General features: G+C 39.8%; 1 protein-coding gene across 1 annotated transcript in view; it reads left to right on the top strand.

The window, feature by feature from the left end:
• The window catches only part of lig1 (ligase I, DNA, ATP-dependent), a 49,653-nt gene extending 37,608 nt beyond the window's left edge, over positions 1-12,045 (top strand). Inside the window, exons 24-27 of the mRNA XM_038717383.1 lie at positions 3,313-3,366; positions 7,068-7,211; positions 8,404-8,496; positions 11,855-12,045. Of these exons, the coding sequence (XP_038573311.1) occupies positions 3,313-3,366; positions 7,068-7,211; positions 8,404-8,496; positions 11,855-11,929 (366 nt within the window). The 3' untranslated portion in view covers positions 11,930-12,045. The remainder of the gene's footprint in view (positions 1-3,312; positions 3,367-7,067; positions 7,212-8,403; positions 8,497-11,854) is intronic.
• Positions 12,046-12,371: the final 326 nt, after the last annotated feature.

Raw genomic sequence — 12,371 nt, forward strand, 5'->3', positions numbered from 1 at the left:
AGCATTGCAGACACCAGTGTTGGAATATAACTAAGTACATTTACTAAGAATTTTACTTGCGTTCCATTTTAAGGTACTGAAATACTTTACTACAGGAGTTTTCAAAGTGGGAGGCGGGCCTCCCTAGGGAGGCTCCAAACAGTTTCAGGGGAGGCTCAGTGAATGGACATGAAACAATATTACATTACTTATTGCATTAGTTATCAAAAGGAGAACAGCGTACATGTGTGAGAGTTCAGAGATACAGTAGTTTTTTGGGAACTGTTTTGCTCCCATCAGACTCAGAAGGGGGCGTTCCCCCAAGCTTTCTCTGAGGGGAGGCCCGCAGTCTCATGCTTCGAAAACCCCTGCTCTACTACATTTATAAGCAGCTGTTGTTACTTGTTACTTTTTAAATAATTGGAATAACTTTTAGGTGTACATATAATCAGTTTATGAACTAATTTTATAATTAGCTCTACCTCGACAACATTAAAATGCTGCTTACATGATGATGAATCAGTGATACTTTTCCAATAATACAAATATACATGATAAATGTAACATTCTGATTGATAATTAGTACTTGTATATTAAATACTTTGCTGCCAATACTTGTACTTTCTCACAAGGAAAATTTTAATTGCCTTTACTTTCAATGTGGTATTGCTTTATTGTAGTTGAGAAATATCTTCTATCTGATATACATTAAGTATAATTAAAGCATAACTGATCTCGGTAGTCTAGTGGTTTAGGGTGTGTATCATTTGACTGCAGCACCAACAGTTCCTGTGCGCTGCTTGTCATCCTCCTTTTCTCTTTTCTCACTCTTCAATGTCAGCCATAAAACAAAGGCATGCATCCATTAAAAACGATCTTGTTGTCCTTGACATGCTAAACTTCAGGAAATCTCCAGTTTGAGAGGCTCCAATCTAGCTGAAAGCAGAATTTAACCCACATTTCCATTTCCCAAATGAAAACTCAACTCTGCGTCCTGCTGAAGTGTCCTTGAGCGAGACTGGAGTCCTCACCACCACTGCCGAACTGCTGCTGTGAAGCCCGTCCACACACAGTTCACATAGACTCCCCTCAGAGAATAAGAGGAACACTAATGAAACAGAGAAGACAATAAGGTTACAGTCACAGCAACAGCTTTTTATTTGGACTTTCAACATTGCTTTTCACAGGTGACTGTTGTATGCAGTTTCATTGGGTTTCTAATACCCAGTGAGAAACCAGGAGTCCTAAATCACAAATCCTTTTTAGATACACATGGTGTTCTTGAGGTGTTCCAATCTGGTTTTAAGACATTTCATAGCACTGAATCCGCACTTTTAAGAGCTTTTAATGATCTTTTAATCTCAACTGACTCTGGAGATAATGCAATTCTTATGCTTTCAAATCTTACAGCAGCATTTGACACAGTTGACCACAGCATCCTTATTTCTCGCCTCGAGCATGGCGTGGGGATCAAGGGCACTGCCTTAGAATGGTTTAGGTCATACTTGTCAGACAGAGATTTTAGAGTCAGTTTTGGTGGCTCTGTCTCACCTTCTGTGTCCCTCACATGTGGAGTTCCCCAGGGTTCGATTCTCGGGCCAATTCTTTTTTCACTCTATTTGCTTCCCCTTGGATCTATATTAAAAAGACATAACATCAGATTCACAAATCTACCTGCCCATCAAAAGAAATGATGGTAGTTCTTTAACAAGATTGGTTGACTGTTTAAATGATATTAAAGCCTGGATGGCCTTAAATTTTTTAAACTTTAACGAGAATAAAACTGAGGTCATAGTTTTTAGACCCAGCGGCACCTCTGATTTCCAACCTTATGTTAAGTCTGTTGTAACAAACCTTTAAGTAAAAATGGATTGTGATTTTAAAATGGAGAAGCAGATCAATTCTGTTGTGAAAGCAAGTTTCTTTCAACTTAGGCTTCTTACTAAGCTTAAGCCCTTTTTATCCCTCACAAACTTTGAGAGGGTTGTACATGCATTTGTCAAAACACGCCTTGACTATTGTGATGCTCTGTATATAGGTGTTAGCCAGGCCTCCCTCTCTCGACTACAACTGGTTCAAAATGCTGCCGCTCGTCTCCTTACTGAAACTCGTAAGCGAGATCACATCACCCCTGTTCTTGCCTCTCTTCACTGGCTCCCAGTTAATTTTAGGATTGATTTTAAGATTCTGTTTGTTTTAAAGCCCTTCATGGACTAGCTCCAGTCTGTATCACTGATCTGTTGAAGCCACATGCTCCTTCAAGTACCACCCAAAAAGTGTGTAGAATTGAGCATCAAAAACTTGCACAGCTACTTGCGTTAAGACATCAATAAATACAGATGCTTTGAAACGTTTATAGTGTTTAGTTAGGTCGAAATTTAAATGCATTGCACAACTCTCGATTACACCGTGCTTTATTCAGCGAACTTTTCCAGCTTTACTTCAGCACGGTCATCCCTGAGGTGGTTTCCTTATATACAGTCCATTGATCAGTTATCCCAGTTGTTACAAAACATTATCTTTTTAAATCCTTTCATTACATATTTACAAGAGAAGTATAAATTACCATACATACAAAACATGGCAGTAAAGCCAATTTTCCGAAATATATTTTTAGTGAATATAATCAAAAGCAGTGTTTCATTTTGATGAACAAAAAAACTAAAATGGTTTAATGTTACCCAGCTCTACTTTTTAGTAATGTCACACACACACACACACACACACACACACACACACACACACACACACACACACACACACACACACACCTCTGTATTGATCAGATTAGGGTCTGTTGAGAAGTCGGTTTATGTTATTCAACAAAACAAACAATTCTTTGTGATTCTCATAACTACACAAAAACCTACATGTTTATTTTATTTCATATTCTGTCCTCACAGTCTGCATGTTAGAGGATAAAACTGAATGCAAAAAAAAGGGCCACAAAACACCTCTTAAACCTTCTTATGACGACTGAGCCTTCATTAACATAAAGCTTCAGGTGGACCTCTGCAGAATCTACCTTTTAGAATACATATGTGAGCAGGAAAACGCTATATTTGCATGGTATACCAGCCTTTTTTCTTTCCCTTTCTGTGCATGTCAGCCCGCTAGCTGATTCTCGTGTCTCAGCAGGTTCAGGTCTTTTGAGAGGTGACATGACGCTTCAGGCGAAGCAGGCAGACAAGGCGCTCGTGGTGTATGGGGGGGGATTTGCTTGCTGTTCTGTGTTCTGCCACTCGCTGCCAAATGTCTGCTGTCTCACCATGAGCGAATATGTGTATATCTGAGTGTGTGTGCGTGTTTCTGATCTCCTTTCGTCTCTTCCAGATCGGGACAGGCTTCAAGGATGAAGATCTGGAGCAGCATTACAAGTTCCTAAAGGTAAAGTGGCACGGTGTGAATGTCACACTTATTAGCTCGGTAAAAATCACAACTCAGCACTCCCACACTGATGCCTTCATTTTTTTTTAAATTACAACATGGGCTATTAACATTCTGCAGCTACAGAGTCATTTTTGAGGTATAAAGATCCAGAATTAGTGTGGATGAGGTCTTTGGGGCCTTTTTTATTATACAAAAAACATTCCTTTATTTAATTCCGTCATTCATTCCATCTTTAACGATATATGGAGATTTCCATACCAAAATGAGATGGCCGGTGTGCAAATATACTCCTAAAATACAACTCAAACTAACTCAAATACTGCAATCATTTTGTAAGCAAAGCCTCCAGGTACCTTCATAGTCATAATAAGAATAAGCTCAGTTATTACAGGAAATAAGGTTTTCCTTCCCCAGGCTTGTCCACATAGTGTCTGCTATTCTGGATGTGCTGGATATCACCTAGAAGAAATGACAGCAATATCAATAATTCGGCTTTAAAAATAATGTATTTGCTTTCAGATGTGTGAAATTAGTCCCTTCTTGGAAAGCATTGGGCAGAGTTCATGAACTAGTTCTGTTTCACCAATAAAAATCTGCATTTGAAGTAACTGTGCGGGCGTGCTCTGACGTTGGGTAATGATTTGCTTTTTCAATTTACATTTGAAGAGGTTCGTTCCAGAGCAGCAGAGCAGCAGCATTTGAAGAAATTGACAACTGCACTCTGAAAATGATAGCTGTTGTGAGAGTCACAATTCATTTGAATACTCTGTTGACTTTATCAGCTAAATTTAGATCTGCTTTCACAGAAATAAGAGCAGAGAGGCCTTTAAATATGCAGTCATCTGTTTATGAAAATGACTAATTGTATGATCACATTCACTGTACAAACCCTGTACAAACTGTGGCCTTTTAGAATAAAATAGCCTCAAAGTAATATTGTAAAGGTTAAGGGTTTAGACTTAAACTGCTGCATAGTGCAGAATCACAGGGAAACACTGATTGAGAAGCCCCCCCACCCCACCCTGGACCAATACAGTCTCTACTGTAGTGCTTTGTAATGAAGGCCTCCATCTGAAAGTGATGGATGGTGAATTAAGGCGAGCCGCTGGTGTGGCCGGGTTGCTTTGGTTGCAGTGCTGCAGGCTGATGGGACTGCACACACGGAGGCGATTGGCTCTGTTCACACTCTTCTGGGTGGTGAGGTGCTCTGCTGCAACGGGGGACGCACTGATCCCTTTTTTCCCCCCCTTTCCGATTTTGATATTTTTTCTGCTACCTGACCTCAGTGTGTATTTGAGTTCAGATCTTAAACAAGTGCTCCCCCCTTTTCTCTGTATAGCTCTCTGTGTGGAACTGGGACTATTCTTCAATGTGTGAGGTAGCATGAAGCTGAAACAATTAGCCGTACAAAAGAAAAAGCTCTCTAAAACCCTTAAATCATATAATATCACTGCCACCAGTTTCTCAAATGTCTTCTGTGATAGTAATCTGATTATCTTTAATATTTTTTTTGTATTGATCTGACAAAACAAGCAACATAAAGACATCATATTCGGCTCTGAGAAATTGTGGGACATTATTCACTATTTTTATAGCCCGAACGATTAATCCAGGACATTCCTGTTTATCAGAACATGGGCCTTATTTTGGCATTTTATCCTTCATTTCTGCTGGTTATGGTAGTAACATTGTACTCTCTAAGTAAATAGCTGAGATTGGGGAATGTTGCGGCATTGATAGTACAAAGTCTCACAGCAAATACCACAAGCGAGAATCAACTTTTATTTGAAGGTAAAACTGAAAGAGAGGGTGTGCAAAATATCAACAATACACAGCTACAGCAAGTCAGTTAAAGTAAAACCAAGAAGTCGGTCTGTTACATGTGATGGGTGTTTAAATGTGGCTAATCTTGGGGGTTTGTTTGAAACCTTTCTGCTCTTGTTTGTTGCCCTGCTGGACATCTTTTAAGCAATGTCACTGTTTTCCCAGATCTCAGATATTAACTTGGTGAATACAATGTTATTATAACTAATAGAAATGGTGGCCAAGACAATGAAAATACGATAAATTATGAAGTAGTGGCCTTGATAAATTTGGCATTGTGAGCATTCCGCACCACCATTTCTATCAGCACAATGACAGTCATGTCATATTCACCACTCTGCTGCTCTGCTGAGTTTTTCATTCACTAATTATGTCCTGTCTGAGTGCTGTTAAGCAAAACTCAGCATTTCCTGCACCGATGTTTCACATTTAAACTTCACCAGGAACAGGAGAAAATAAACCCCTTGTGCTTTAAGCCAAAGGCTTTTACAGGAGAGTGGATGGACCCAAGATGTATTAAACTGGAAAGTACACATTCAGGCGACATTCTGTAGTGACCATTTGCTTTACTTAAGTGGCCACTGAGAGGCTGCTAACGAGGGAGTTGCTTTTGATGTCATAACATCTCCAGTTTTTCCACCAAGCAAGAAGTCACGCCTTTTTAGCTCACTATTATTGCTGCATAGTCTGCAAAAACTTCCCCCCCAGCAGTAACACCTGTACTTGATTTTAATGACTCTCCTTAAATTTAAATCTCTTGCCCTCATTATGGATGCTTCGAAATACTAATATTTTTGTATATTGTTTAAGTGAAATGGCTCCTGCACGTAATAATGTCCTAGCAGGTTTGTAAAATAGTTTAGTATTTCATGACCGTGAAGACTAAGAGTCTGGATTTAATGTGGATCTGCCGTGGCTAGCTGATGCCTGACCTGTCAAATGAAGAATTGACAGTAGGTGTATCGCTAACTCGTGTCTATCAGTAGCAATGTTTTATAAGACTCTACACGCCTACCAGCTCACTCATTGTAATTCACTCTGTAAAAGAGTGTCACTTGAATACCTACAGTATAAATAATGTGTGAGAAAACCAGCACCACTACTGCTGAAGCCTTATTTTCCCAGCATTACTTAACTATGACCCAGTTCTGTGGACGCTGCGGCAGTCTAGTTAACATTGCACTGTTTCGGAGTCACATTTGCTGTAATGGTTGTTTTTTTTTTCTGCCAAAACAAGCTGGTTGTCATTTTGTGTGTGACACCTACGCTGACAGAATGATTGCTTGTCAAAGTTAGAAAGGCTCTGTTAAATATTTTAGAAGTTTGCTTGCAGAACAGGGACATTTGGGTGGAAGCATGAGCTCAGCTACAAGGTTTTATATCCTACCCCCACCCCACCCCTTAGAGGTCAATATAAAAACGTGTATATCATGGTGTTCGAGTGAAATCTTTCATGTGGGTGTATGATAATGTGGTTTGGAAATCACCCTCTCGTGTTGCCCCTCAGGCAAGCAGGTATCATTTGAATGTGAGAGGGTTTGAAAATCTGTGCTGTCTTCTGGGACGTGATTGTGAGGCGGGGGCAGGATTCTGCAGGGCAACCGAAGCCACTCTGTCACTGTCTCTTTATCAGGTTCACTGTGAATGTGTTGACCTATTTTTCACATTGTGCATGTCTGTATGCATCTACAGTACATATACTATGTGTTTATATTCCAAAATGTGAGGATTTACTGCTTTTCTCTGTTTGATAGTATCATAAATGTTTTAGAGTTTTGTCACATCACTTTATGCTCTGGGAACTTGTGATAAGCTTCTTTTCTTTTGCAGTACGCAATAAACATTTAATGTAATTTGTGATGTCTGTTCTCTAGGAGCACATTCTGCCCAAGCCTCGTGCCTATTACCGTGTCGACCAGTCAGCAGAGCCCGATGTGTGGCTGGACGCCGTGCAGGTTTGGGAGGTGAAGTGCGCAGACCTGTCACTGTCGCCCGTCTACAAGGCTGCCATGGGAATGGTCAGTTCAGCATGTTAACTGCGCCCCCCCCCCCCCCCCCCCCCCCATGTGTTCCCACTGATAAATTCAGCCTGTTATGGTCTGTTGCCTACAATGAAAAGTCACAATTAGCGCCTCTTAATTGAGTTATTAAAAATGTTGTAAAAGATGCTGGATTTAGTGGAACAGATACATGTTTATTATCTGTAGTTTGGCGGCATACTGGAATCAGTCCCATAGTACACATAAAGTCTTTGCCATAACATCAGTTTACAACTCTGATTTTAACCACAGTTGAAATAAAAGTGCAGAATTCTATCTGGAAATGTCTTTTCTAGCAAGAAAGGGAAGAGTTTTATGTTTTAATGGTATTCACTTGCAAATATTACAGTTTATTTACAATGAAAAGCACCACCCTTTCGTTTTTTAACACTTGTAAACCAATGAGACCTTTGCTGAGAGGATTAGTAGTATCTACACTCTACATATGGTCAACCACCAGGTTAGATTTGTCCAATTATTTTGAGGCTTGAAACATTATGTAGCTTCGGCTTCTTCCTTCAGTAGTTGGTGGAAACAGTGGTGTAAGGCCAGAAAAGAAATGACTTCAAAGGGCATATGTTTTATGGGAAATGTCATCACTAGTAACACCACATGTGTGAGAAATTGGCTACCAGTCATCTATACTATTTTACAAGGGCATTCCCATACGATACCAATAAATGTGCTGTTAGTACACATGCATACCCAGACTGGCATATCAATAGCCCTGGTCCATACAAGCAAAATTAGCTGTTGTTCTTGGTTGTAACCTCCTCCTGTGTGAAGCTACGACGATCCAAGCAACATGTGCCTGTCAAGGATTCGTTGTGTCCCATTCTTCTTAATGAAGGTAGAGACTGTAAAGAATTAAATAATTTTTTATGTTTATTGGTTATGATGCTGTTGTAAGCCCCCCAGTTGCTATCAATTTAACTTGAAAGCCTCATGACTGACTTTGAATGGTTTGATTACAGTGAGCTATCATATTTGACCCCTTCAAAATTGTTTACATAAACCTGTAATCCACCAGAAATCAGGTTGTTTTAAAAAACCAAAAAACAAAAGCACCGTTTTTTGTCCTGGAACTGAAAGGGTTCTGAATATTTTAATAGTTTTTTAAAAAAATTATTGAGCCTGACAGTGAAGAGTTACCATTTTCGTTTGCACTCAGGTTGATCCAGAAAAGGGCATTTCCCTGAGGTTCCCCCGCTTCCTTCGGATCAGAGACGACAAGAAGCCCGAGGATGCCACGACCGGAGCTCAGGTACATCAGATCACCTGAGCTATATGAGCCTGAGGAGTTATATGAAAATTAGCTATGGAGACTAAAACAGTTTTTTTGTACCAGGCTGTAAACATGATTATTTCTGTAGTAAAGTTGGGTATTTTAACATCCGTTTTTCAGCCTCGGTGGTTGCCACATGGTAAAACCAGCGGTGTAAAATCAGTATCGCAGAATAATGTCACATTTTAAGCATTCTTATAGGTTCAATGTGTATGTTTTTAGTGGCATCTAGTGGTGAGGGTTGCAAATTGCAACCAAAGGCTCACTCAGCGCTCACCCCTCCCTTTCCAAGCGTGAAGGAGAAGCTATGGTGGCCGTCACGCTCTGTCAGCTCAAGTACTAAATAATATGTGTGGGCCTCCATTTGTTGTAATTTCATTTCTCTTCTTACTTTTATAAACAAGCCTACTACTACTACTACTACTACTACTTCATACGTATTCAACGTGGTGAGGAAATGCGCTCTATAGTGCAGTTTGTCAGTTTGGGCTACTGTAGAAACATGGCAGCGCAACATGGCGACGTCCATATAAGAGAACTTGCAGTGTACGCAGATAGAAATATCTCATTCTAAGGTAATAAAAACATAACGGTTCATAATGTAAGGTCTTTAGACGAAACTAAAAACATAGTTCCATATATTATATTGCATTTCTGTCAATAGATCCTCCTTAATAGCACGCACTGGACCTTTGAGCTAATACTAACTGTAGAGCGTGTGTGGAGGCCCAGGAAGTCAAGTTGGTCTTGTGCAATATAATAATGGATGTGAGCCAGTAAAAATTCAATCATATGTTTGTTTGGTCATATTACTTGAAGAGCTGCATAGAGATGATGCGTCGTCCTCATGGTCATCTCACAAGAGCTGTCCTGTAAAATTTCAAGGGTGAATGGCACTGCAAGGACAGTCTTCGTTTATACTGGCATTGGTTTATGTCGTGGCCTCCCCACTGCACACTGAACAAAGCTGTATAACAGTCAGGTACTGCAGCACTTCTGGACTGCGGTGTTGGTGTCTGGGTAATATATTGTGAGGCAGCAAACAGTGAATTATATTGTACAGTTGAGATGTGCAGGTCAGCTGTACCTACACCTGAAGAAACACATACTCAATTACCAACACCAAATACAACAACCTGTGATTCTGTTTAACATAAAACCTTTGTTTCTTAATCACTGGATTTTCTCGTATTTTAGCTGTGGATATGCATGACCGCCACACGTGGCACCACCGCAGTTTTGCCAAAGACGTAAATTAAATATCAGTGATTTAAGATATATTTATTTATTCTAAAATTGTTAACTTGCTTCTCTATGACCTGCCCTGCTGACCACTGGCATATAATTTATTTATGATTCAACCCAACCAACCTGAATTAAAAGTCAATGCACACATCACTATGTTATTGTATGTGATATACCTTATACAGACTAATTGGTCACCTCTTTCTGGAGAGGCTGCTGAAATTGACCTCTTCAAGTTCTCATGAAATATAAAGAGTGAAACAACTCTAGTCTAAAATTCTTCGTACATACTAACTATGCTGAATTGTTCTCATTATCGATTAGTCTGCAAAGTTGGTTCTGCTGAGGATTTTTCACGATTTTGTGATATTTTATAGATGAAATGATCAATCAGAAATAATTGCTAGATTATAAACATAAAAAGTAATCTTCACTTACAGCCTTACATATTACATGTTGATAAACCTTCTAGTAGTAACCAACAGATTAATGTTTTGTTTAGCCTACAGCAATATGTACGGTCCCTAATCCATAGGAACTAGAAAAACTTGTTGTTGTGCACTAACAAAACTCAAATGTGTTCTAGAAAATTTGTTCAACACTCAAGCTGTAGCACCACACAGTTGAGTATTGCTGAACTTATCGTCAGCTGACCCTTGTGATGATCTGATTACAGCAAAATATTTCCCTTCCGTTAATCTAATGTAGGTGATGCTGTAGATGCTGAGACTCTTTAATTATTTTCATAATCAATTAATCTGCCAATTATGTTCTCGACTAATTGATTCATCACTTAGTCTGGAACACGTCTGTTAAAAAGAGGAACAATGTTGATCACTATATCCTTAAATCCAAGGTGAAATCTTCAAATTGCCTCTTTTTTTTTTAGATAGATATTCAGTATGTTATCACATGTAACAAAAAAGCAACAAATTCTCACAATTGCTAATCTGTAACTAGGGAACGTTTAGCATTTTTGTTTTATTTATTGTTTTGCAATAAAAATGAGTATCAGTCCATCAGTGGCACAACCACCAGCAGCCAGACAAAAAGCTGCAAACGTTCAGCTTTGGTTTGTAAACGTGTTCACTGTCTACCAGTTTGTCAGACACCAGGCTACCGTTTTTCAGTTTGATTCTCTACTAAAAATTTTAAGACCCGCTCGCCAGCCTCAAACGTTGCCCTGGATGTACAAACTCTGACTGACAACCGAATCCAAGCCCAGGTATCACGCAAGCATTGCTCATTGTTGTGGAACTGCACATTCTCACATAAGTTTAGAGTTTTGATAAGGCCAAAACATCACACCAAAGCAAGGGATTTTCTGTACATCAAAACCATCGTCTGAATTATATTATAATGTGAATGTTTACTGACTGGAATTAACAGCCATCTGTTAACTGTGGAGTCAGGTGTGAACATCAGCTGCATTTAAATGACACCTCCGTCAGTTATTATCTGTGAGGATGCACACGCTCGTTATCACGACACACAGTTTCACATTCTGTGATTATTTATTTATTTTTATTTTTTTTATTAGCCAACATTTTAAATGTAACCAGACCTCATTCAAGTCAGAAAGAATTAGGAAAACATGGAGGCTGCGCAGGCTGGACCCAGTCAGATTCAAGCTGAGAATCAAAGCTTTACCTTGATCCTGTGTTGGAGAAAAAATGTGATGTTTCATTGTTTTCCTCCTCACTGTGCCACCCTGCTGTAGTGGTACTGCTGATTCTGGGTGGGCCTGCTGTTCACACATTATTCATTGTCCCGCCTTCCACCCCCTCGCCCCCAAACCCTGATGATCTCAAGTGAACACAACCTCTGTCTCCCAGTCACCAGCTGGGAGTCACCGACTTCAAAGCCCCGGGATATGAATAATCAAACCCGGGTTATGAATAATCAAACTGTTATTTTTAGCTTTTCCTCCTCATGTTACTGACCTGACTTCATGATCTTCTCCCCCTCCCTCTCTCCTTCCCTCCTCTCTCTTTCATGCATGCTCTCATGTGAACCTTCTCCCCTCCCGCTTTACCTCTCACTCATATCTCACTTCCTCTCCACCTCTGTCCATCTTTCCGTGTCTCTGCAGATCGCTGATTTGTACAAGAAGCAGCAGCAGATTCAGAATCAGGGGGAGAAGGCGGACCCGGAGGACTACTACTGATCATCCGCGGTCATCAACAGAGAATAATAAAGAATGACAAATTCAAAATAATTGTAAATAGCTTCTTTCTTTTTGTAATGTTGAATGAAAATAAAGGCGCTTGCCAGTTTTAAGCATCCTGTTATTTGTGTTATTGATTTATCGAAGGTGCCCTCTTACTGACGCCCATTTCCCTTTCAGAGCCAAAACTGTGTAAAAACATCTCTCAGCATACATGGCACATAAATTCCAAATCAACTCAGCAGTTACAGCATACCTACTGGTAATAGATCCCTATCAAAAATTCACTGTGCAAAACCACCCAGCAAAACATCAAAATGTATGGGCGGCATACCAATACTCTAAGTTGGCCTGATTTTTGCTCAAGCACTCAAAAGGCGGCAGCAAAAGTGCATTCAGCATGTGTGGTAGTAAGAGGACAAGCCAAGGAGATTGCCGGCTG

This window comes from Micropterus salmoides, unplaced genomic scaffold (assembly GCF_014851395.1).
Source record: "Micropterus salmoides isolate LMB-PRFRI ecotype aquatic unplaced genomic scaffold, ASM1485139v1 Ms_hic_scaffold_14, whole genome shotgun sequence".
Classification (NCBI taxonomy): domain Eukaryota; kingdom Metazoa; phylum Chordata; class Actinopteri; order Centrarchiformes; family Centrarchidae; genus Micropterus; species Micropterus salmoides.